This window comes from Hylobates moloch, unplaced genomic scaffold (assembly GCF_009828535.3).
Source record: "Hylobates moloch isolate HMO894 unplaced genomic scaffold, HMol_V3 SCAFFOLD_4, whole genome shotgun sequence".
NCBI lineage: Eukaryota > Metazoa > Chordata > Mammalia > Primates > Hylobatidae > Hylobates > Hylobates moloch.
Genome location: NW_026652279.1, coordinates 28,769,176 through 28,791,489, shown reverse-complemented (window position 1 = coordinate 28,791,489; position 22,314 = coordinate 28,769,176). Strand labels below are relative to the sequence as shown.

At 42.2% G+C, this 22,314-nt stretch overlaps 1 protein-coding gene across 3 annotated transcripts in view; it reads left to right on the top strand.

The window, feature by feature from the left end:
* VGLL4 (vestigial like family member 4) overlaps positions 1–22,314 on the top strand; it is a 163,105-nt gene that overhangs the window by 16,046 nt on the left and 124,745 nt on the right. For all 3 annotated transcript variants that reach the window (XM_032149734.2, XM_032149735.2, XM_058437268.1), the window contains exon 2: positions 1,675–1,751. In XM_032149734.2, the coding sequence (XP_032005625.1) occupies positions 1,688–1,751 (64 nt within the window). In that variant the 5' untranslated portion in view covers positions 1,675–1,687. The remainder of the gene's footprint in view (positions 1–1,674; positions 1,752–22,314) is intronic.

The following is a 22,314-nucleotide window of genomic DNA, read 5'->3' as shown; positions in this document are numbered from 1 at the left end:
CACGGGGGAGGAAAATACGCTGCTTAGCTTGGTTTACTCCAGGCTTCCTCAAACTTATTTACCATAGAAGAACGTTTTTTTCTTACAAAATATGAACACCCAGTGCAGAATGCTTTGGAAGAATGCTGCCTTAAACTAGATGTCTTGGTGGCCTGCCTCCCGTGCAGATTGAAAGCTCGTCGAAGGCAGCTACTGGGCTTTGTTTATTTTTCCCGCCTGGAGCTCCTCCTAGATATTTAACATTTACTGAATGAAGTCATATTGCATGATCAGGGATCGATGTTTCTTTTTTTCCTTTTCTTTTCTTTTTTTTTTTGAGACGGAGTTTCCTTTTTGTTGCCCAGGCTGGAGTGCAGTGGCTCAATCTCGGCTCACTGCAACCTCTGTCTCCCGGGTACAAGCGATTTTCCTGCCTCAGCCTCTTGAGTAGCTGGGATTACAAGCATGGGCCACCATGCCCGGCTAATTTTTTTGTATTTTTAGTAGAGACGGGATTTCTCCATGTTGTTCAGGCTGGTCTCAAACTCCCGACCTCAGGTTACCTGCCCGCCTCAGCCTCCCAAAGTGCTGGGATTACAGGTGTGAGCCACCGTGCCCAACCTAATTTTTTGTAATTTTAATAGAGATGGGGTTTCACCATGTTCGCCAGGCTAGTCTTGAACTCCTGACCTCAAGTGATCCGCCCGCCTTGGCCTCCCAAAGTGCTGGGATTACAGGCATGAGCTACTGTGCCTGGCGGATCAATGTTTCTTTGGAGGCCTGAGGTATGAATATTGCAAAGAGAAGCTGGTCTGCCACATGTTGTGACCGGTGCATATGTAGTAGGTACTCCATAAGTATTGAAGAATGCTGAATAAATTCCAAGTGTCTGTAAAGTGGTACAGTTAAGGAGTTGTTTTTCTCAGCTGGTGAGCTAGTAGGGTGTGTGTGCCAGTAACTGCGTGTGTGTGTTTAAATAACCCAGAAAAGGGAAACTGGGCAAAAAGCATTCTGGTTTTCCAGGGCTTTCCTCGAACTTTAAAGCTTTTGCTGTTTTAGCTTTTATAGTATGCTGTAATTTAAGGAAACAACAATAAAAATCCAGTCTTATTAAAAAACATGATGCTAGATAAATTGATGATAGATGGTGATTATATAATATACTATTATACAAAACATGACGTTTTAACAGAAAGATTCTTATTGGACTTAAAATATCATTTAACCTACCAGTGGGTTTCTCACACAGCTTTCCATGAGTATGTGGCATGTGTTAAGCTGCACCTCTGTTAAGCTGCATCACCACCTCACTGGTAGTGATGCTGTGTTCATAGAGCAGCTGTTGTTCTGAAAACCTTTCTTTTATTGGGCATGTTTATACAGGCATGTTATGCATGCACATAAACATAAGCACCAAATAACATGGGCATGAATATTCACAATATCCCTTCTTTTAGTTCCTACATCAGCTGCTTCCTGGAGTTGGCAAAGTTTAGCTTAGTAGACTAAATGGAATTTAACCCTTTTCTCTCTCCCTGAACCAAGCCCATTCTGTTTCCTCATGTGGGAAGAATTTCATCCTTAGAAGAATGATTTGCATTTGGTTGAGGACTCATTCTGTTAATGACTAGGATTCTAAGAGTCTTTTGAATTCTGTTTAAATTATTTTTTTCCCCTTTTATTTTTTCCTCTTAGGCTCCAACCAGGAATGGAGACGCCATTGGATGTTTTGTCCAGGGCAGCATCTCTGGTGCATGCTGATGACGAAAAACGTAAGTGAGGAGTCTATTATAAAGTAGCTTAAGTGCTTTATTGATCCCTTGTCTCCTGCTCCATAACAAAATTACATGCTTTTCTACATGGTTTTCTGGCTATTTGCTGTTAATTTTGGTGGTTTTCCTTAGAGATAACAGCTTCACATCCTCATTTGTGTTTTCAAGAACATGTAAGTCTTTTAACTGGCATTTAACTATGGATACTGGTTTGTTATTGTTGTTTTTTTTTGAGATGGGATCATGCTGTTTGCCCAGGCTGGTGTCAAACTCCTAGACTCAAGCGTAGGTACTGGTATTTAACTGGTATTTTATTTTATTTATTTATTTGAGATGGAGTCTCACTCTGTCACCCAGACTGGATTGCAGTGGTGCGTTCTCGGCTCACTGCAACCTCCACCTCCCAGGTTCAAGTGATTCTCCTGCCTCAGCCTCCCAAGTAGCTGGAATTACAGGTGCCTGCCACAATGCCCAGCTAATTTTTTTTTTGTATTTTTAGCAGAGACGGGGTTTTACCATGTTGGCCAGGCTGGTCTCAAACTCCTGACCTCAAATGATCCGTCTACCTCGGCCTCCCAAAGTGCTGGGATTACAGACATGAGCTGCCACACCTGGCCTTAATCGGTATTTTAACTTTGTATGCCAGAGTTTGAACCGTTAATTGTAGGTCGTTCTTTCCTTCTCAGGTTACTATCAGTGATCCGGAATGAAGATACTCCTTATGTGTCTCAGATGTTGAGATAAATGTGTGTTAGTTGATAGACTAATTGACCAGTAGAGAGCTAGAGATGGGAAAAAAAATCATCGAACGTCATTTATGTTGTTGGAAATGTACAGTATGTGTCATAATGGAAAACAGTCATGAAAATTATGTTTGCATTGCTGACAAAGAGCAAATACTGGGAGAAAAAAATGTTCATTAGTGTAGTCTGAGGGATGGGTGAAAGGAACGATATTGGAAGATTATTCTACAACATTTTAAAGTGATTTTCCTGCTCATCCAACAATATATTTATTTTTAAATGTTCTTGTTCAAAGTTAAGGTTACTTGCTAAACAGTATTGTAAGAATTACTGTTTCATGTTGGAACAGTTTTTTTTCTAAGCCCTAAAATACTAATAACAACAAAAAAATTTAGGTTGAGGTTTTATGCATTATAAGTTCTCGAAGATGAGCTCCTTCCAGTTTAGTCCTTCATGGATTGGCAGACAGCAAGTGCATGTTCTTAAAATCTGAGGTCTGCCTCTCTATTGGCTGTTAGACTTTTATTTTTCTAAGCCGCAGTTATCTCATTGGTAACATGGAGCAACAATACCTACTTACAAAGTGTTCATGAGGATTAATGGGCTGTTGTGTGTACTGAGCTTACTAATTAGCTTTTGACTCCTGGTTGGGACTGCCTTGCCCTCTCTCCTAGCACATTGTTGGCTTCTGATAGGGCTTCTTCCAGTCTTTTGTATTTAACATGTGTGTTAGTCCATTTACATTGCTGTAGAGGAATACCTGAGACTGGGTGATTTATTAAGAAAAGAAGTTTAATTGGCTCACGGTGCTGTAGGCTGTACAAGCATGGCACGAGTGTCTGCTTGGCTTCTGTAGAGGCCTCAGAGAGCTTTTACTCCTGGCAGAAGGTGACGGAGAGCAGGCATGTTACATGCAAGAGGAGGGGCAAGAAAGAGGAAGAGGTGCCAGGCTCTGTTAAACAACCAGCTCTTGAGTGAATTAATAGGGTGAGAACTCACTCATCACCGTGCCATTCGTGAGGGAATCCACCCCCATGACCCAAACACCTCCCACTAGGCCTTGCTTCGAATGTTGGGGATCACATTCTTACATGAGATCTGTAGGAGACAAATATCCGAACGTTATCATCATGCGTCTGTGTCTTCCCACCCTCCTGCCACCACCCCTACAAGATCATCATTCTACCAGTGATTGGATGAGGTATCTAGTAAGGTTTTTTCAACCTCTTTTATAATTCACACTTACTTAGCTTTTGATTGGTGTGAGGATATAACCACCTGATGGTGAGGTGTAATTATCCCTTACTAAGGAAATTGAAGTTCAAGGATGTTAAGTGGGAATCTGAGGAATTGGAGCTCGGGAGAGGCAGCTCAGGCCGAAGGCTTTTTATCTAAACAACAACAAAACTCCTTTATTCCTCTAAGATTGCAATAAATGTGACCTTCTACAATTGGATAGCACCTATCTCCAGCGCTGTCAACCATCCTGTGTCGGGGATGTCTTCCAAGCTCATTGCTGTCTTCACCTACCCAGGCTTGACAGTGCCCCTCCTAAAATGTGGTACCTAAGCAATGATTTTTCTATGTGATCTGATAAAGATTAGGAGGACATTGTGTCCACGCCTACAACCAGCTTGGATCTAGCTCAGGAGTTCTTGGGGGTGAAGGGAGAAAAAGGGGTAGGGCGGGCTGGTGCCAGGTCAGGGAGCAGCCGCTGTAAGACTGTAGGGAGCAGTGAGGACCCTGGAGAAGTGGCTGACTTGAATAGCTATTTGCAAACTTTGTTGAACGCCAATATAGTTAGTTTAGAAGTTTTTATATAAGGTAGTACTTTGAATTTCTCTCTTTTACAATGCCCAACTTTAGTTAGGATCAATAAAACAAAATACTGTTTATACAATGAAAAATAGAAATAATGACCTCAGGGTAACCTTTTGTGTCTTTGAGTGGGGAGAGTAAAGACTTTCTTCTCTCCTCTTTTGATCATTCTGTTCCAGTTGGAGGCCTACCTAGTTTCCAATTTAGTGAGTAATGATTGAACCCTTATGTATAAGGGGCATATAAAGATAAAGAAGGGACAGTCTCTGCCTTCATGGGACACATGAATACGTTTGTGTGCAGACTCTTAACGGCTGTAAAATGTATAGAAGGGAGGACAAGCACAGCTGGTAATGTAGATGCAAGACTCCCTTTGGAACCTATGGTTTGGGAGAGCTGTTTTCGGAGAAACAAAATGGTACTCCTTAGGGAAAGAGGAACTCTTACTTTCCTTCTGTGTTGAACACAGCCCATTGGTGTTTTTGAAGAATGAGGATAAATTCACTTGTAAGGCTCTAACAATCAGAGAATAGACTGTAGACTTTATCCTAGGTCGTTCTCCTTTTTTTTTTTTTTTTGAGACAGAACTTGCTCTGTCACCTAGGCTGGAGTGCAATAGCGTGATCTCAGCTCATTGCAGCCTCTGCCTCCCAGGCTCAAGTAATCCTCCCGCTTCAACCTCCTGAGTAGCTGAGATTACAGGCGTGTGCCACCACACCTGGCTCATTTTTCTATTTCTTTTTTTTGTAGAGATGGGGTTTCATCATGTTGCCCAGGCTGGTCTCAAACTCCTGGCCTCCAGCAGTCCACCCGCCTTGGCCTCCCAAACTGCTGTGATTACAGGTGTGAGCCACCATGCCTAGCCTAACATTCTTTTGACTCTAATGACTCCAGTTGCTTTAGAGATGGGCTGGCATAATTCTAGAATCCCTGTGTCATGGTTTCAGCTTCTTAGGATCATTTTTTACATTTGAATAAGAGGAAAAAAGTCCAAAGATGTCTTTAATTATTATTAACATTTTTGGGAGACCTTTCTTCCTGTTGTGTTCTGTGTACCACTCTCAAGTATGCAGAGCTCGAAAACCAGGCGTTGTATTTTCTGTTACCTAATTCATTAATTATGTGTTATTATGTAAGTGTGTGAAAAGTCATACAATTTATAGACAAAGTTGAACATTAGGTTTCAATGTCTTTCAGTTGATTTCTTAGACTTATTTGGGCTGGTTCAGCCTGGCTCAGCTTTCTTTGCCCTACATCATTCTATTTTAGCTTTTGTTGTAAATTGCTCTCAGACTTTAGGGGAGGTTAACATTCTCCTCAACACTTTAAAAAAGCCTTGTGAATGTAATCTGATTTGGGCCTCTTATTACAAACAGAAAAATGTTCTACTACTTGAGATCAGTTTCCCAACTCATCAAGGTGACCTAAATGATTCTCTTTTCCTTTGCTACTGGAGAACTGAAAACTTGGGCATTTTTGAGGATGTTATTGTTTCAGCATTTTGAAGGGAACACTACCTATTATGACTTGAGTCTATAATACCTGATAGTATTAAGGCTTCAGTATGTCTACTAGTGGAGAATAAAAGAAATATCTCAATAGTACACTGTAGAGCTAAAATAAATAGTAAAATGGTGATTTTGTAGTAACACAATAGTCACTTATTTGGATGGCCTAGAAGGGATAAATTTACTTAAAATAATCATTCCACTGCTCATGAGACATTGATGTAATCAGTGTCTAGGGTAACCCTGGAAGGTACTGAATGGAAATACAACTTGAGATTGCTGTTCTTCCTTGTGCTTGAGGAACCTCTCCTTTCAGTGATTGGTGATACTGGTGCTGGGAAGTCCCAGCTTTTTTCCAGCTGCTTTTTTCTGGAGACAGAGTCTCGCTCTGTCGCCCAGGCTGGAATGCAGTGGTGTGATCACAGCTCACTGCAATCTCTGCCTCCCGGGTTCAAACGATTCTTGTGCCTCAGCCTCCTGAGTAAATGGGACTATAGGCGTGTGTCACCATGCCCAGCTAATTTTTTGTATTTTAGTAGAGGTGGGGTTTCACCATGTTGCCCAAGCTGGTCTCGAACTCCTGAGCTCAGGCAATCTACCCGCCTTGGCCTCCCAAAGTGCTAAGATTACAGGTGTGAGCCACTCTGCCAGCCTCCAGCTGTTTCTTAATAGGGTAAATTGATGAAAATGGGAGGGCAAGGTGCTTGGTGCTAATGTATAAAACAACACCTTGGCATGTCTTTAACATGATACGCCATTTTATTGCGATGTTTACAAAATGGTTAAGTTTGGTAACCATATCTTCCAATTTTAAGATCTAATTGCATCTGCTGACTTCTTCACTTAGATTAAAATAACTTTAAATTAAAACTTTGAGGGTTTTGGTGGAGGGGATAGTGCTTTTGAATGAATATGCAGATGATCAGCAAGGCTGGGTGGGGCTGGTGTGAGTGATGTGTCAAGGACAGAAGCTTTTGCAGGCGTTGTGTTTGCATCTACCCCAAGAAATTCACTAACTCCTTGTTTGGAGATGATTATTGAAGGTTGACTAATTGATGAAGCATTGGTTACCATAATCCTTTCAGGTAAGCATTCCTAAGAACCCAAGCGTTTATTATTATGGGGACGCATGACCCCGTTGTATGGAATATGTTTATATTTCTAGGTTGTAGTCTACATTTGCCTTAAAAAAAGGAAAGCAAACCAGATCAGATTAATGATAACGTAATGTTTAGTTGCAATCATATACTGTTTTCTCTGATTGATTTCTTTCCTCAAGATCATGATGACTTCTGGTCGGCTTCTGCATCAGCCAAGTGAACCTCTTATGGGGTTTGTTCCTGTGACTAGTTCAGCTGGGCCCACTCCTGATCTTTCTGTCTCTTTCTCTCTCCTTTTCTCTCAGCATCTAATACTGTGGCTTTTGAATATTGTTGACTGTGGCACACAGTAAAAAAAGCATTTTAGGCTGGGCATGGTGGCTCATGCCTGTAATGCCAGCACTTTGGCAGGCTGAGGAGGGAGGATTGCTTGAGCCCAGGAGTTTGAGACTAGCCTGGGAAAAATAGGAAGACCTCATCTCTCCAAAAAAAAAAAAAAAAAAACAATTAGCTGGGCGTGGTGGTGTGTGCCTATAGTCCCATCTACTCCAGAGGCTGAGGCAGGAGGATGGCTTGATCCCAGGAGTTAAAGGCTGCAGACAGCTATGATTGCACCACTGCCCTCAGGCCTGGGCCACAGAGCAAGACCCCATCTCAAAAAAGCCATTTCATATTGTGATCTTCATATACATATACTGAGATAACCAATCCAAAAGTTTTAAGAGACAGTACTGGCTCAGGTGGTGGCTTACACCTCTAATCCCAGCACTTTGGGAGACCAAGGTGGGATGGTCACTTGAGCCCAGGAGTTTGAGACCAGCGTAGGCAACAAAATGAGACCCCATCTCTACAAAAAATTTAAAAATTAGGTGGGCATGGGTGGCACATACCCGGCGGGGTCCCAGCTACTCGGGAGGCTGAGGTGGGAGGATCACCTGACCCTGGGAGTACTAGGCTGCAGTGAGCTATGATGGTGCCACTGCACTCCAGCCTGGGTGACAGAGTGAGACCCTGTGTCTAAAATATGTTTAAAAAAATAAAAAGAGGAGACAATGGTTACCCTTACTTTGCACAGTGCAGTTTGATGTGTCTTTTCTGGTCTTTGCTCTCCATTTAAATAGAAGTTGAGTCATGGCTCCTTACACTGATTTTAGGATCCGCTAATGCATTGGAACCACAGTTTGAGAAAACATGATTTGCTTTACATCTCCTTCGTGGGATAAACTTACTCCTGGCTCCTCCGTTGTATGTACCGGGATGATCTGACTGCTACGTGGGCCATGCAAATAAAAGGAGCCACTAATATTCAGACATGCCGGAATAGATCAGCATCTACAAGGTGGACTCGATTGAGGCGTGGTACAGCAAAGGGGCAGGCATGCCTCAGAGCACAGGAGGGAGACAAATAGGTTTCACCAAAGGGAGTGACCATTTTCTGGAGTACTGACTCTAAAACCCAGGAATAATAAAGGCTTAGAATAGGGAGGAACTGCCTCTAATGGAGTCGCTGTGTTTGCTTGTGATTAGAGTGCCAAGTCCTCTGGTGCCCTGGAAAGAGAACAACGTACTGATGTCATTCCTGCCCATTCCCCTTGGAGTCTTGGTGAGTCTGGTTTTCCCTTAGTGAGGGAAAGAGCACTGTACTCTTGCTTTCTAGCAACTGCGTATGCAACTGTGGGAGAATTTCATCAGGAAAGCCCAAACGGGAAATGCAGTTGTTGTTTTGTTGTCTATGTCTGTCTGTTTCTCTGTGTATTTCGAGGACTCCTGGTTTTGTAAAGTTGCACTTTAGAAAAGTAAAGTCTAAAAATAATGCTCAATATAACATGGCGTTTGGATCCTTTTTCTGCCAGCTCTTCTGTAGTGTTCATTAAGTACTTCCTTCTGTGATCATTTCGGATGATTTGGAGGCTTATCTGATCACTGCATCAGTGATTTTTACTTTCATATCCTAAAATACCAGAGGGGTGTGCCGTGCATTTTCATCCGTAAGAGTGGCTCGCTGCTATCCGCGATCCTCAGAGAGGAGACGGGGTACTTGCTGGCATTCTGACAAAGCCTCTCCTGGTGCATCTGACATCAGGTCCCTTTCCCCACACGAGTCACTGGTCTAATAATGATCCTCCTAGGGAAACTCTGGATCTGAACCTTTAAGTTAAGTCCTTCTAGTTATGAGAAGCTATAGTTCTTTGGCTACCACATGTCCTTTAACCAGATTCACCAGTTGTTTTTATCTCCCCCTATTTCCTTCATCACGCACATGTTCTCTCTGTCTTTTGGTACATGTTTTATATATGTATGTGTATATACACACACACATAGGCATGTATATATATTTGCATATTATTTTTCTATATGAGAGTAAGTGGCCAGTATCATTCCTTCTTACTCCTAAATAATTCAGTGTGCATTTCTTAAGAATGAGAACATTCCCGGGCCAGGCACAGTGGCTCATACCTGTAATCCCAGCACTTTGGGAGGCTGAGGCGGGTGGATCATTAGGTCAGGAGTTTGAGACCAGCCTGGCCAAGATGGTGAAACCCCGTCTCTACTAAAAATACAAAAATTAGCCAGCTGTGATGGCGGGTGCCTGTGATCCCAGCTACTTGGGAGGCTGAGGCAGAGAATTGCTTGAACCTGGGAGGCAGAGGTTGCAGTGAGCCGAGATTGCACCATTGCATTCCAGCCTGGGCAACAGAGAGAGACTCCATTTAAAAAAAAAAAAAAAAAAAAAAGAATGAGAACATTCCCTTACTTAAGTACAATATGATTATCTTTATTATGTTACTTGAATATATAAAGCATAAAAATGTTCCTGGCCCTTATGCTTGTAGTTTTACAACTTCATAACTAGAATACACATTTATAAACTAAATATAGCCAATAAAAGCTAGCTGTGACACAACAGGTGAAGATCTGCTACAACCAAGCCTCTGTTCCACGACTGTGGCATCTGCTGCCAGCCTGCCGGAATTGATTCTGTAATGTTAGCCTACCTATCGTGCCACTTGCCCTTTAATGCAATTTCCCCTTCACTTTCATCTTGCAAACTCTTGTAAAATTTTTCACCATACAGATTGTGGTGACATAATTTGACTATTTCTTAGTGCAAATGCCTCAGTTTCATAGTGGGTTTGTCCCTGTCCTTTTTTCTTTCTTTTTTTTGAGACAGTGTCTCACTCTTGCCCAGGCTGGAGTACAGTGTCACAATCTTGGCTTACTGCAACCTCTGCCTTACAGATTCAAGCAATTCTCCTGACTCAGCCTCCCCAGTAGCTGAGATTATAGGCACTGGCCACCATGCCCAGCTAATTTTTGTATTTTTTAGTAGAGACAGGGTTTCACCATGTTGGCCAGGGTGGTCTTGAACTCCTAACCTCAAGTGATCTACCTGCCTTGGCCTCCCAAAGTGCGGGGATTACAGGCGTGAGCCACCGTGCCTGACCCCTTTTTTCATTAGACCAGAAAAATACAAACATAGTCACTGAAATCATACAGCAATACTTGGTGACATAGCAGCTAGCCATCTTCTGATTCAGAGGATGCTTATGTCAATTTTTTTTTTTTTTTTTTGTCGCCCAGGCTGGAGTGCAGTGGCGCGATCTCGGCTCACTGCAGGCTCCGCCCCCCGGGGTTCACGCCATTCTCCTGCCTCAGCCTCCCGCGTAGCTGGGACTACAGGCGCCTGCCACCTCGCCCGGCTAATTTTTTGTATTTTTAGTAGAGATGGGGTTTCACTGTGTTAGCCAGGATGGTCTCGATCTCCTGACCTCGTGATCCGCCCGCCTCGGCCTCCCAAAGTGCTGGGATTACTGGCGTGAGCCACCGCGCCTGGCCGCTTATGTCAAATTTTAAAAAATATTCTCCATGAAATAACAAAAGTAAAAATTTCTCATGAACTCCTGAGCATTTGTCTGGGGACCACAGTTTTAGGATTACAGTATCATCTCATTCAGTTCTCAGAACACCCCTGTTAAGTAGGTACTATAATTAGTCCCATTTTATAGATAAGGAAACTGAGGTTTATAGGGCTTCTGTAGTTTGCCCGGGTACACTTAGCTGGTTGTGGCAGTGCTGAGAATTGAACAGAAGCAGCCTGGCTATGAAACCTAAGCCCGTAATTCTCTGCTATCTGTCTGCCCAGAGGACGGGAAAGACTTTTCTGCTGATTAAAAAAAAAAACAAAAAAACAAAATAAAACTCCTCTATACTACCTTCACTAATCTATTAGTAAAGAGATTTTCATTTGGAAAAGGCTTCCTAGCCAATAAAATAGCATTTTCAAAATATTAACTAGCTGTAACCAGCCTCACGTTCAGGACATGTGGTAGCATGTGCTTGGGGACTGTCCTTCATCCCCCGTTCATGGCTGTGCCCTCTTGTGTGTGTGATGGCTCAGGTGCACGCTGCCACAGGACTCCCCTTCATATGCAGGGAGTTTTCTTTCCCAGTAAGTACCTCAGCTAACTGAAGGAAAGGAAGCTGGTTCAGGGGAAAAGGGCTGCTTCACCAGGTAACGAGATCCCACTTTGCCAAAGTGTTTAATTAGAGACAAGATAACCCAGAGGCAACATAGAAGGGAGTGTCATGGGGAGAGTGGCCAGACTTGAAGGATGGTGTGAGTCTATAGCAGATCCTTGCCTGTTGAGGGTGAGAATCCTGCTCCCTTCTGCTTTTGTATTCAAATCATCTACCATTTGGTGCATACGGTGGGCATTTAGTAAACATTTATTGGTAATGAAGTAGCCCCTGCAGGGAGACTTATCGCTAAGGAATTAATTTATTAAACACTAGCAGAAATGACTCATTTTAATGATCGCTGTTACTGCTAATAATGTACAAATTCCAAGGAATACTATTTCTATTTGATAATACTTTGTAGTTTACAAAACATTTTCATTTACTTTTTTTTTTTTTTTTTTGAGACAGGGTCTTGCTCTGTTGCCCAGGCTGGAGTGCAGTGGCACAATTTTGGCTCACTGCAAGCTCCGTCCCCCAGGGCTCAAGTGATCCTCCCACCTCAGCCACTCAAGTAGCTGGGACCACAGGTGCACACCACCACACCCAGCTAATTTTTTGTATTTTTGGTAGAGACAGGGTCTCGCCACATCACCCAGGTTGGTCTTGAACTCCTGTGCTCAAGCACCTCCACTGCCTCAGCCTCCCAAAGTGCTGGGATTACAGGCATGAGACCCTGCGCCTGGCCTATTTTCATTACTTCTTATAGCAAGAGCCTTTGCAGTAGACTGGGTGGGGGAGGAATCAGAGAAAAAATTAAGAGAATAAAAATTAGGAGAAGTTGGATGTCTAATTCAAGATTAAAGTAAAATAAACATCCCCCCACCCCCGTCAAAAAAACCAACCCAAACAAACTTCTGTCTTCTTTCCTCTTTTGGGGCTGGGGCACTGAATTGTGCATTGCTGCTGGGAACATCAGAACAGTAGTTCCCAGGTGAGTGTCGGCAGCTGTGGACAGTGGAGTGCTTCAGGCACCACAGGGGAGCGCTCCTCCTCTGACTGGATCCTGTTCCTATGCTCCCATTAGTTTTAAAATAAGCACTGATGTTTCTGTCCTTTCTAAAGGTTGGCGCTTTCAGTTACTTCCCTTTTGTGAACAATGACATCAAAAATACTATCTCCCAGTAGTCTATTCTAATTCAAAAAGCTTCATAAAACATCAGGTGGGTTAGGTGCTTATTTAAGCCGTTCTCTAGATGGGGGCATCCAGGGCTAGACATCTGGCCTTTAATCAGAAGGGCTGCCCTCCAGAGACAGCTACTACCAGTGTCTCTGCTATTTTTATAGTTTTATATCAGATCAAATTAGCATAATAAATGTTAGAAATTGGATATCCACTGGTGAAAATAACATGCCTTGTTAATTAGCATAATGGATGCTGAAAATAGATTCTTCCACTGAATAGCTGTTTAGACACTTGAGGAGGGTGACTGTTTCATTTAAACAAATGTTTCACAATCCTTAGAGATCCATATTTTCCTTTAATACACATAAAAGTGTTATGGACGGTTAATGTCATTTGCAATTCAGTTTAACATATCAGAGTCAAGAATTTTTGGATGAAGTAGTTCTTTTTTTTTTTTTTTTTCATTTGGTGCACTTCTCCCTCCCCATCATCTCTTCTCTCTGCATCTTGAGAGTCACTGCCCCAGTCAGTATCTGGTGTGAACACCTCCAGCGCTGTCAACCATCCTGTGTCGGGGATGTCTTCTGAGCTCATTGCTGTCTTCACCTACTCAGGCTTGGCAGTGCCCCTCCTAAAATGTGGTACCTAAGCAATGATTTTTCCATGTGATCTGATGAGGATTAGGAGGACATTGTGCCCAGCACTACCACCAGCTTGGATCTGGCTCAGGAGTTCTTGGGGGTGAAGAGAGAGAAAGGGGTGGGGCAGGCTGGTGCCAGGGCAGGTAGCAGCCGTTGTAAGACTGTAGGTAGCAGTGAGGACAGAAGGCCTGTAACTCCTGTCCAAGGGGCAGCCACCACTCAGCTCCGGCCACTGTTGTCCATGAGCTGATTGTGCTTGGCATTTCCAGGCATCACGTTGGGAGCTTGAAATCAGCCATGATGGGAGTATTTACACCATGGCAAATGCTATACAGGTCAGGGGCTTTTGCTTTTGTTTTTCTTCTATAGAGAGCCAGTTGTTAACATTTACCAGCACACCAGCTGATGATTTCCCATAGGAATGTGGGGCTGGATTTGTCAGCTTTTCTGATTACTCAAGACAAACTGGAAGCCTGGATTTTTATGTAAGACTTCCAGATCTTTAAAATTCCATGTGAGTGAGTCAATAGTCCTCTTGCCAGGATTGGTCAGGTAAGTATCTATCTAGTATGTGCTTTTTGTTCTAGTATCAATACTTCCATTAGTAAAACCTAAAATAACAGATAAAAACAACAACAACAACAACAACAACCTGTTTCAGCTACTCTCCCTCCCTCACCATACTTGTGAATTACTGTAGCAATTCTGTAAGAGCTGAAAAGGTGGGATGTAACATGACACCATCTTCTACATCTATTATTATCTCTGTGTGGAAGTTTAGATACATGTGTAGTTTTTTCCTATTCAGATTTTCTGTTTTTAAAAGACAAAGGCCACATCTTTTCTTTATACTCTTGCTTTCTTAAAGATTTATGTTATACATTTATGAAATACTTGTTGACTTGGCATCTGATGTGCATATAATGTGTAGAAGCAATATATTTGGGGTTTATACTTTTATAGAAATCAAATCAAGCTTGAAAAATCAAACTTACATCCTTAGTGGCTTTAGATTTATTGTAACTGCCTTTTTATTGGATCAAACTTTTGATTCCTCGTAAATGAATAAATCTTTACATTTGAAATCTGGTGAAGCACCATTTGTTCTTCTAGGACTGCCCGTCTCATCAAACCTTACATATATGTGTTTTTTCCTTCTCTTTGGAAACTGTTGCTTAAATGTCTTTTCTTTTGTGGACCTTACATTGTTTAACTGGACTGTAGTTACTTTTAAAATGAATTCAAGAGGCCAAAAGTCTGTTCTGTTCACTAGCAAGCAGAGTTAAGAGGAATATTTTTCAGTTTCCTAGCAAAGTACTAGTTTAGGGTGCTTTGAATAAAGCATTTTAAATTAGAAAAAAATATTTAGGCATTCAGGAGGACAATCTGGATTTTTAGAGTAAAATGGCAGACTGAACACATGCATCCAGCTTCCCTCTTGCCAAAAATCTTTTTAAATAACGAAAGGTAAATATTTTAAAACATCTGTAACAGTATTGGAAAATTTGAAAGGATGCCTACCTCTATTAATCTAAAAGTTATGAAGAATTCCTGGAAGACTGAAAACAGATGGGATTATATTGACAAAAGGAAAACAAAAACAAAACAATTGTAACTCAAAACACAGGTGCAAAAGAAAAGGGGGGAATTAAAAGCTGAGTTTACAGTGACTAACAACCACCAACAGGAAGGGGCCCTAGAGTAATATTTAGGAAATCAAAGCATTACATTACAATGGTCTCTGGCTAAAAACTGAGAACTGTGTCTGGGGAGGGATCCTTGAGTGGGTGTTGGGGCCTGAGAGAGAAGCCGAGCAGAGCGTCAGATCCCTGTGGGCTCCTGCAATAACAAGGGTCCTGGGAAGGAAATGTAGGCCCTCTAGCAGGCAGTGTCTGTGAACGTCCTTCACCACTGGAGGAGAGACTGTTTTGGTAGATTTGGTGTTTGTCCCCCACTCTGCCTCCGTGCTTGTTTACTTGTATACCTTAAAGCAAAGCCCATCATTGGACACTTTCTGTCCTCTTACACAGAGCCTGCAGGTAGCTGGCCTTCCCCGGGGAGCGTTAATACGAGACTGGAAGCATGCAGTGGTTTCCCTTGTTGATTGGCCCAGTCTTTCATTCCAAAGTGTGAATGCACATCAAAGGATCACCAGACATTTGAGGAGAATAAATAGTATGAAAGAAAAAGCCCAGAGTAAGCAGACTTTGGGGAGCATAGCAGAAGCTAAAAACATGTTAGTATCTTCAAAGAGATTTGAGCTACTGTATAGTAAATCTAAGTAGCCTGTTGTGAAAAAAGATCATTTAGAACAACAAAGTTCATGGACATTAAAAATGTGGTGATTGAACTTAAAAGGTTAACTAGATTGGCTTGAGGAGCAAATAGAATTAAAGACAAAATTAGCGATCTGGAAGATAGATAGCAAAACACTGCAGAACGATCAAAAAGTCAGAGATGGGAAGCAGGACAAGGAAAGGAACAGGCATGGAGATCAACCCCAGAGTCTTAACATGCATCAGATGCATGTTCTGGTGGGCTGAGGCCAAGAAACATTGAGAAGAAGATGCATTTATTAGAAAAATGGGAAGTAAATGAGCCAAAGGAACACCCTCCACTACAAGACAAACCCAAAGCAGAAATAAGAAAACTCTTTTCCTCTGTTTTCGGTTAAGAACATTTTTTCATTGTACATTTCAGTACAATGAAAATTGTGAATATCAAAAGTATTATTTTTAATTGATAAGCTGATTCTTAAGTTTACCTGAAAAATTTTGAAAGAAAAGAGGTGGGGAGGGAAGGGAGTTGCTTGCTTATTTTAATATCGGACATTAAAACACTTTATAAATTTTATTACTACAAAGTAGTTGGAATGGGATAATACTGACATAGGGATAATTATAGCAGTATTTCTTAAACTTTTTGAGCTACAAATCCACAGTAACAAATGTATTTTACAACTCAGCCAACACTACCTATACATATGTATGTATATAAACAAATTTCATGGGTTAATACTTTACTATGTTAGAAGTATTCTATTTTCTATCCTATTCTACTTCATTAGATGATAACAACAGTAATGGTGGTTATAATCTATTCAACCTATTTTAGGAACCACCAATGGATTGTGCCTTATTGTTTGAAAAATGCTGAGATAGAATAAATGAAACAGAATGGAGCTCAGAAACACGTATACACATGAGATACAGGAATTTATATGTCATGGGGACAAAATTTAAAATCCATGGAGGAAGAATGATTAAAAAATTGTTTTTTATTGTGATGAAATACACATAACATGAAATTTACCATCTTAACCATTTTAAGTGTACAGTTCAGTGGTATTAAATACATGTGATGTGCAACCATCACCACCACCCGTCCATAACTCTTTTCAGTTTGTAAAACCGAAACTCTACATCCCTTGAACACGTAACTCCCCATTTCCCCATTTACCAGCCCCTGGCAACCACCGCTCCACTCTAGGAATTTGACTGTTCTGGGTGCCTCATACATGTGGAATCATACGATGTTTGACTTTTTGTGACTAACTTCATTTACCATAATATCCTCAAGGTTCATCCATATTGTAGCATGTATCAGGATTTCCTTCATATTTAGGACGAAATAATATTCCATTGTATGTATAGGCCACTGTTCATTTATCTGTGGATGGACAGATCAACAGACCCAAGTGAATAACGCTGCTATGAACATGAGTGTGCAAATATTTTTTTTGAGAGCCTACTTTCAGTTCTTTTCGGTATATACCCAGAACCAGAGCTGCTGGATCATATGGAAATTTTTTTTTTTTTAATTTTTGAGGAACTGCCCTACTGTTTTCCATAGAGACTGGACCATTTTACATTCCATACCCAAGGATTCCAATTTCTCCACATCCTCACCAACATTCGTTATTTTGTTTTTTAAATAGTAGCCGTCCTAGTAAGTGTGAGGTGGTATCTCATTGTTTTGATTTGTATTTGCCTAATGATTAGTGATGTTGAGCATCTTTTCATGTGCCTGTTGGCTATTTGTATATCTGATTTGGAAAAATGACTGTTAAAGTTCTTTGCCCATTTAAAAAAACTTTTTTTTTGAGATGGAGTCTCGCTCTGTCACCCAAGCTAGAGTGCAGCAGTGCGATCATAGCTCACCACAGCCTTGACCTCCTGCTTTGCCCATTTTTGAGTTGAGTTGTTTGTCTTTCTGTTGTTGAGTTGTAACAATTCTTTATCTATTCTGGCTACTAGACTCTCATCAGATGAATGATTTGCAAATATTTTCTCCCATTTTGTAGATTATATTTTCACATTTCTGGGTATATACCCAAAGGAATATAAATCATTTTACCATAAAGACACATGTGAATGTTGATTGCAGCTCTATTCACAATAACAAAGACTTGGAATCAGCCTAACTGTGCATCAGTGACAGATTGCATAAAGAAAATGTGGCTGGGTATGGTGGCTCACACCTGTAATCCCAGCATTTTGGGAGGCCGAGGCAGGCAGATCACAAGGTCAGGAGTTTGAGACCAGCCTGACCAACATGATGAAACCCTGTCTCTACTAAAAATACAAAAATTAACCAGCTATGGGGGCGCACACCTATAATCCCAGCTACTCAGGAGGCTGAGGCACGAGAATCGCTTGAACCTGGGAGGTGGAGGTTGCAGTAAGCCGAGATCGTGCCACTGCACTCTAGCCTGGGCAGCAGAGTGAGACTCTGTCTCAAAAAAAAACAAAAAAAAAACAAAAAAAAAAACCCCACCATAGAACACTATGCAGCTACAAAAAAGCATGAGATCATGTCTTTTGCAGGAACATAGATGGAGCTGGAGGCTATCATCCTTAGTAAACTAATGCAGGAACAGAAAACCAAACACCTCACATTCTCACTTATAAGTGGGAGCTAAATGATGAGAACTCATGACACAAAGAGGCGAATAACAGATACTGGGGCCTACTTGAGGATGGAAGGTGGGTGGAGGGAGAGGATCAGAAAAAATAACTATTGAGTACTTGGCATAGTACCTGAGTGACAAAATAATCTGTACTACAAACCCTGTGACACAATCTTACCTATAGAACAAACCTGCACATTTATTCAAACTTAAAGTTAAAAAAATCACAAAAAAACTCAAAAAGCAAACAAATGGAAAAGAAAACCAAAAGAAATTGCAAATGAAAATAGAAATTTTACTTTTCTGTTTACACACACGCACACAGAAAAAGGTTGAAACAGTTGCCCAGTTATTTGGAAGAAAGTTATGTTAGGGACCAGGCGTGGTGGCTCACACCTGTAATCCCAGCACTTGAGAGGCTGAGGTGGTCCAATAGCTTGAGCTCAGGAGTTTGAGCCTAGCCTGGGCAATATAGCAAAACCCTGTCTCTACGAAAAATACAAAAATTGGCTGGGCATGGTGTTGCATGCCTGTGGTCCCCGCTACTTGGGAGGCTGAGGTGGGAGGATTGCTTGAGCCTGGGAGTTCAAGGCTGCAGTGAGCCATGATCATGCCACTGCATTCCAGCCTGGGTGACAAAGTGAGACCCTGTCTTTTTTTTAAAGACAAAAAAGGGAAAGTTTTTTACCTCATGCTAAATTTGTTAGCATAAATTTCCATCCCAAAATCTCTCCAAAATAAGTTTCATATGGATTAAAGAACTTAACCATATATTTAAAAGTTTATATTCTTCATATATATTATAGTAACAAACTTGTGGTAGGGAAGTCCTTCTTTTTTTTTTTTTGTGACAGGGTCTCACTCTCACCCAGACTGGAGTGCAGTGGTATGATCTCACTTCACTGCAACCTCCACCTCCAAGGTTTAAGCAATTGTCCTATCTCAGCCTCCTGAGTAGCTGGGACTACAGATACGTGCCATCAGGCCCGGCTAATTTTTGCATTTTTAGTAGACAGGGTTTTACCATGTTGGCCAGGCTGGCCTCGAACTCCTGACCTCAAGTGATCCGCCCGCCTTGTCCTCCCAAAGTTCTGGGATTACAGGTGTGATCCATCACAACTGGCTGGGAAGTCCTTAAGTAAGACTAATACCCAGAAGTTAAAAAGTAAAACCTTTAGAATATATAGAATTTAAAATTTCCTATTACAGGATACCATAATCAAAGGTGAGAGTTGAGTTATTTTTACAAGGTTTTTTTTTTTTTTTTTTTCCTCTGTCACCCAGGCTGGAGTGCAGTGGTGTGATCTCGGCTCACTGCAAACTCTGCCTCCTGGGTTGAAGCGATTCTCCTGTCTCAGCCTCCGGAGTAGCTGGGATTACAGGCATGCACTACCACGCCTGGCTAATTTTTGTATTTTTAGTTGACACACGGTTTCACCATGTTGGCCAGGCTGGTCTCGAACTTCTGACCTCAGGTTATCACATCACATTTTCTTTATCCAGTCATCGATTGATGAGCACTGAAGTTTAGTATCTTTGCAATTGTGAATTGTGTTGCGATAAATGTACACATGCAGATGTCTTTTTAATATAAGGACTTCTTTTCCTTTGGGTAGATACCCAGTAGTGGGATGGCTGGATTGAATGGTAGATCTACTTTTAGTTCTTTGAGAAATCTCTATGCTGCTTTCCATAGAGGTTGTACTAATTTATTATCCCACCAGTAGTATTTAAGTGTTTCCTTTTCACCATGTCTGTGCCAACATCTATTGTTTCCTGACTTTTTAATAAATGGCCATTCTGATTGGGGTAAGGTTGTATCTTATGTGGTTTGTTTTTATTTTTTTGAGACAGAGTCTTACTCTGTTGTGATCTTGGCTCACTGCAACCTCTGCTTCCCAGGTTCAAGCAATTCTCCTGCCTCAGCCTCCCGAGTAGCTAGGATTACAGGTGCCGCTGGTGTTTGTATTTTTAGTAGAGACGGGGTTTCACCATGTTGGCGAGTTGGTCTTGAACTCCTGACCTCAGGTGATCTGCCTGCGTTGGTCTCCCAAAGTTCTGGGATTACAAGTGTGAGCCACCACACCCGGCCTCTCATATGGTTTAATTTGCCCCACTTGCAGGAAACCTCTGCTTCCCTTTGAAGACTTCCATGCAGAAGATGCTAATTTAGGCCTGTAGGAATGGATAGGACCTTGATTGTCCTCTTGTTGAATCTTCCTTTTTATGCAGGGGTTCCCTTTGCAAGATTCCTGACATTTGGCTTCTATCCTCTGCTTGGATGTAAGAGATGGAGAGTTTATTACTTCACTAAACTGTCCATTGTTAAACAGTTTTAGGAGTTGGACAAGTTCAATTATGTGGAAATCTACACCCTTGTAACTACTCCTGGTACTCTTCCACTTTCCATCCCTACTGAAAGGAGGCATTTCAATAGCATCAGAGAAAGTTATATTCTTCATCGGAGAAAGTCTCACTCGGTCACACAAGCTGTAGTGCAATTGTGAGATCTTGGCTCATTGCAACCTCCACCTCCTGGGCTCGAGTGATTCTTGTGTCACAGCCTCCTGAGTAGCTGGGATTACAGGTGCCCGCCACCACACCTGGCTAATTTTTTTTTTTTTTTTTTTTGAGACAGAGTCTTGTACTGTTGCCTGGGCTGGAGTGCAGTGGTGCGATCTCAGCTCACTGCAACCTCCACCTCCCGGGTTCAAGCTAATCTCCTGCCTCAGCCTCCCAAGTAGCTGGGATTACAGGTGCCTGCCACCACGCCCAGCTAATTTTTTGTATTTGTAGTAGAGATGGGGTTTCACCATGTTGGCCAGGCTGGTCTCAAACTCCTGACCTCAAGTGATCCACCTGCCTCAGCCTCCCAAAGTGCTAGGATTACAGGCGTGAGCCACTGCCCCCAGTCACACCTGGCTAATGTTTGTAATTTTAGTAGAGACAGGGTTTTGCCTTGTTGGCCAGACTGGTCTCGAACTCCTGACCTCAAGTGATCCGCCCACTTGGCCTCCCAAAGTGCTGAGATTACAGGTGTGAGCCACTGCACCCGGCCTAAATCCCGTATCATTTTTAACTGTGTCCCATTTTGTCTTTATCCCTTGGAGATGTGGCCATACCCGGTCTTTGTCATGTCGCCCGTTTCCCTCACGCTGTTATGGCCGTCGCCCTGTTTCAGGACCTGTGCAGCAGCTATGCTCTCTGCCTGAAACGCCCTTCTTGAATCTTACGCACTGGCTCCATTGCATTCCATCCTTAGCATGTGTTTCCCTGGGCTGCATCCGACACTCATGAGCCTGAGGCATCTGTGCCTCTGTAGGCCCCTTCCTTCATTAAAAAGATATTACAAATTATATTTTACAACCACATTGGTATGCAGATGAAATATTAATACTATATAGTAAAACATTTTTTTCATCCTAATAGTTCATGTTTTTTCTTCTGAGATTGTGGAAACAAACAATTTTCATGGGCCCCAAAAGTGCTGTGGGCCCGAGGCCCTGTGCCCATGGTGCCCAGTGGAAAGTCACCTCCTCCATGAGCTGCTGAGCTGTATCACAGCAGGCTCCCAATGCCCAGCCTACTTAATGTTGTGTTCGCAGTGTCTGGAGCACAGCCAGGCTCCTGAATGAATGAATGAATGAAGAAAGACACACTGGGCTCTGAGTGAAGCATTCTCTTCTGACCGAAGGACATGGGACAGTGTATTTTCTTATGGTGTTTCAACTTTCATTAAGCTTTTATTATACATATAACACCTGCTCATTGAAGAAAGCCTGATAAATTCAGAAACATGGGAAGAAAAAAACCTCATGAGCCCATCCTTCAGAATATCTCTATTACTGTTTGCCTTGCTTCTTCCCATCATCTTCCCTGCATCCTTTCATGTTTCGTGTGCTCATTGTGAGATGCTGGGTACATTTTGTTTTGTTTTGTTTTTTGTTTTTGAGACGGAGTCTCGCTGTCGCCCAGGCTGGAGTGCAGTGGCGTGATCTCAGCTCACTGCAGGCTCCGCCCCCGCGGGGTTCACACCATTCTCCTGCCTCAGCCTCCCGAGTAGCTGGGAATACAGGCGCCAGCCACCACGCCTGGCTAATTTTTTTGTATTTTTAGTAGAGACGGGGTTTCACCGTGTTAGCCAGGATGGTCTCGATCTCCTGACCTCGTGATCTGCCCGCCTCGGCCTCCCAAAGTGCT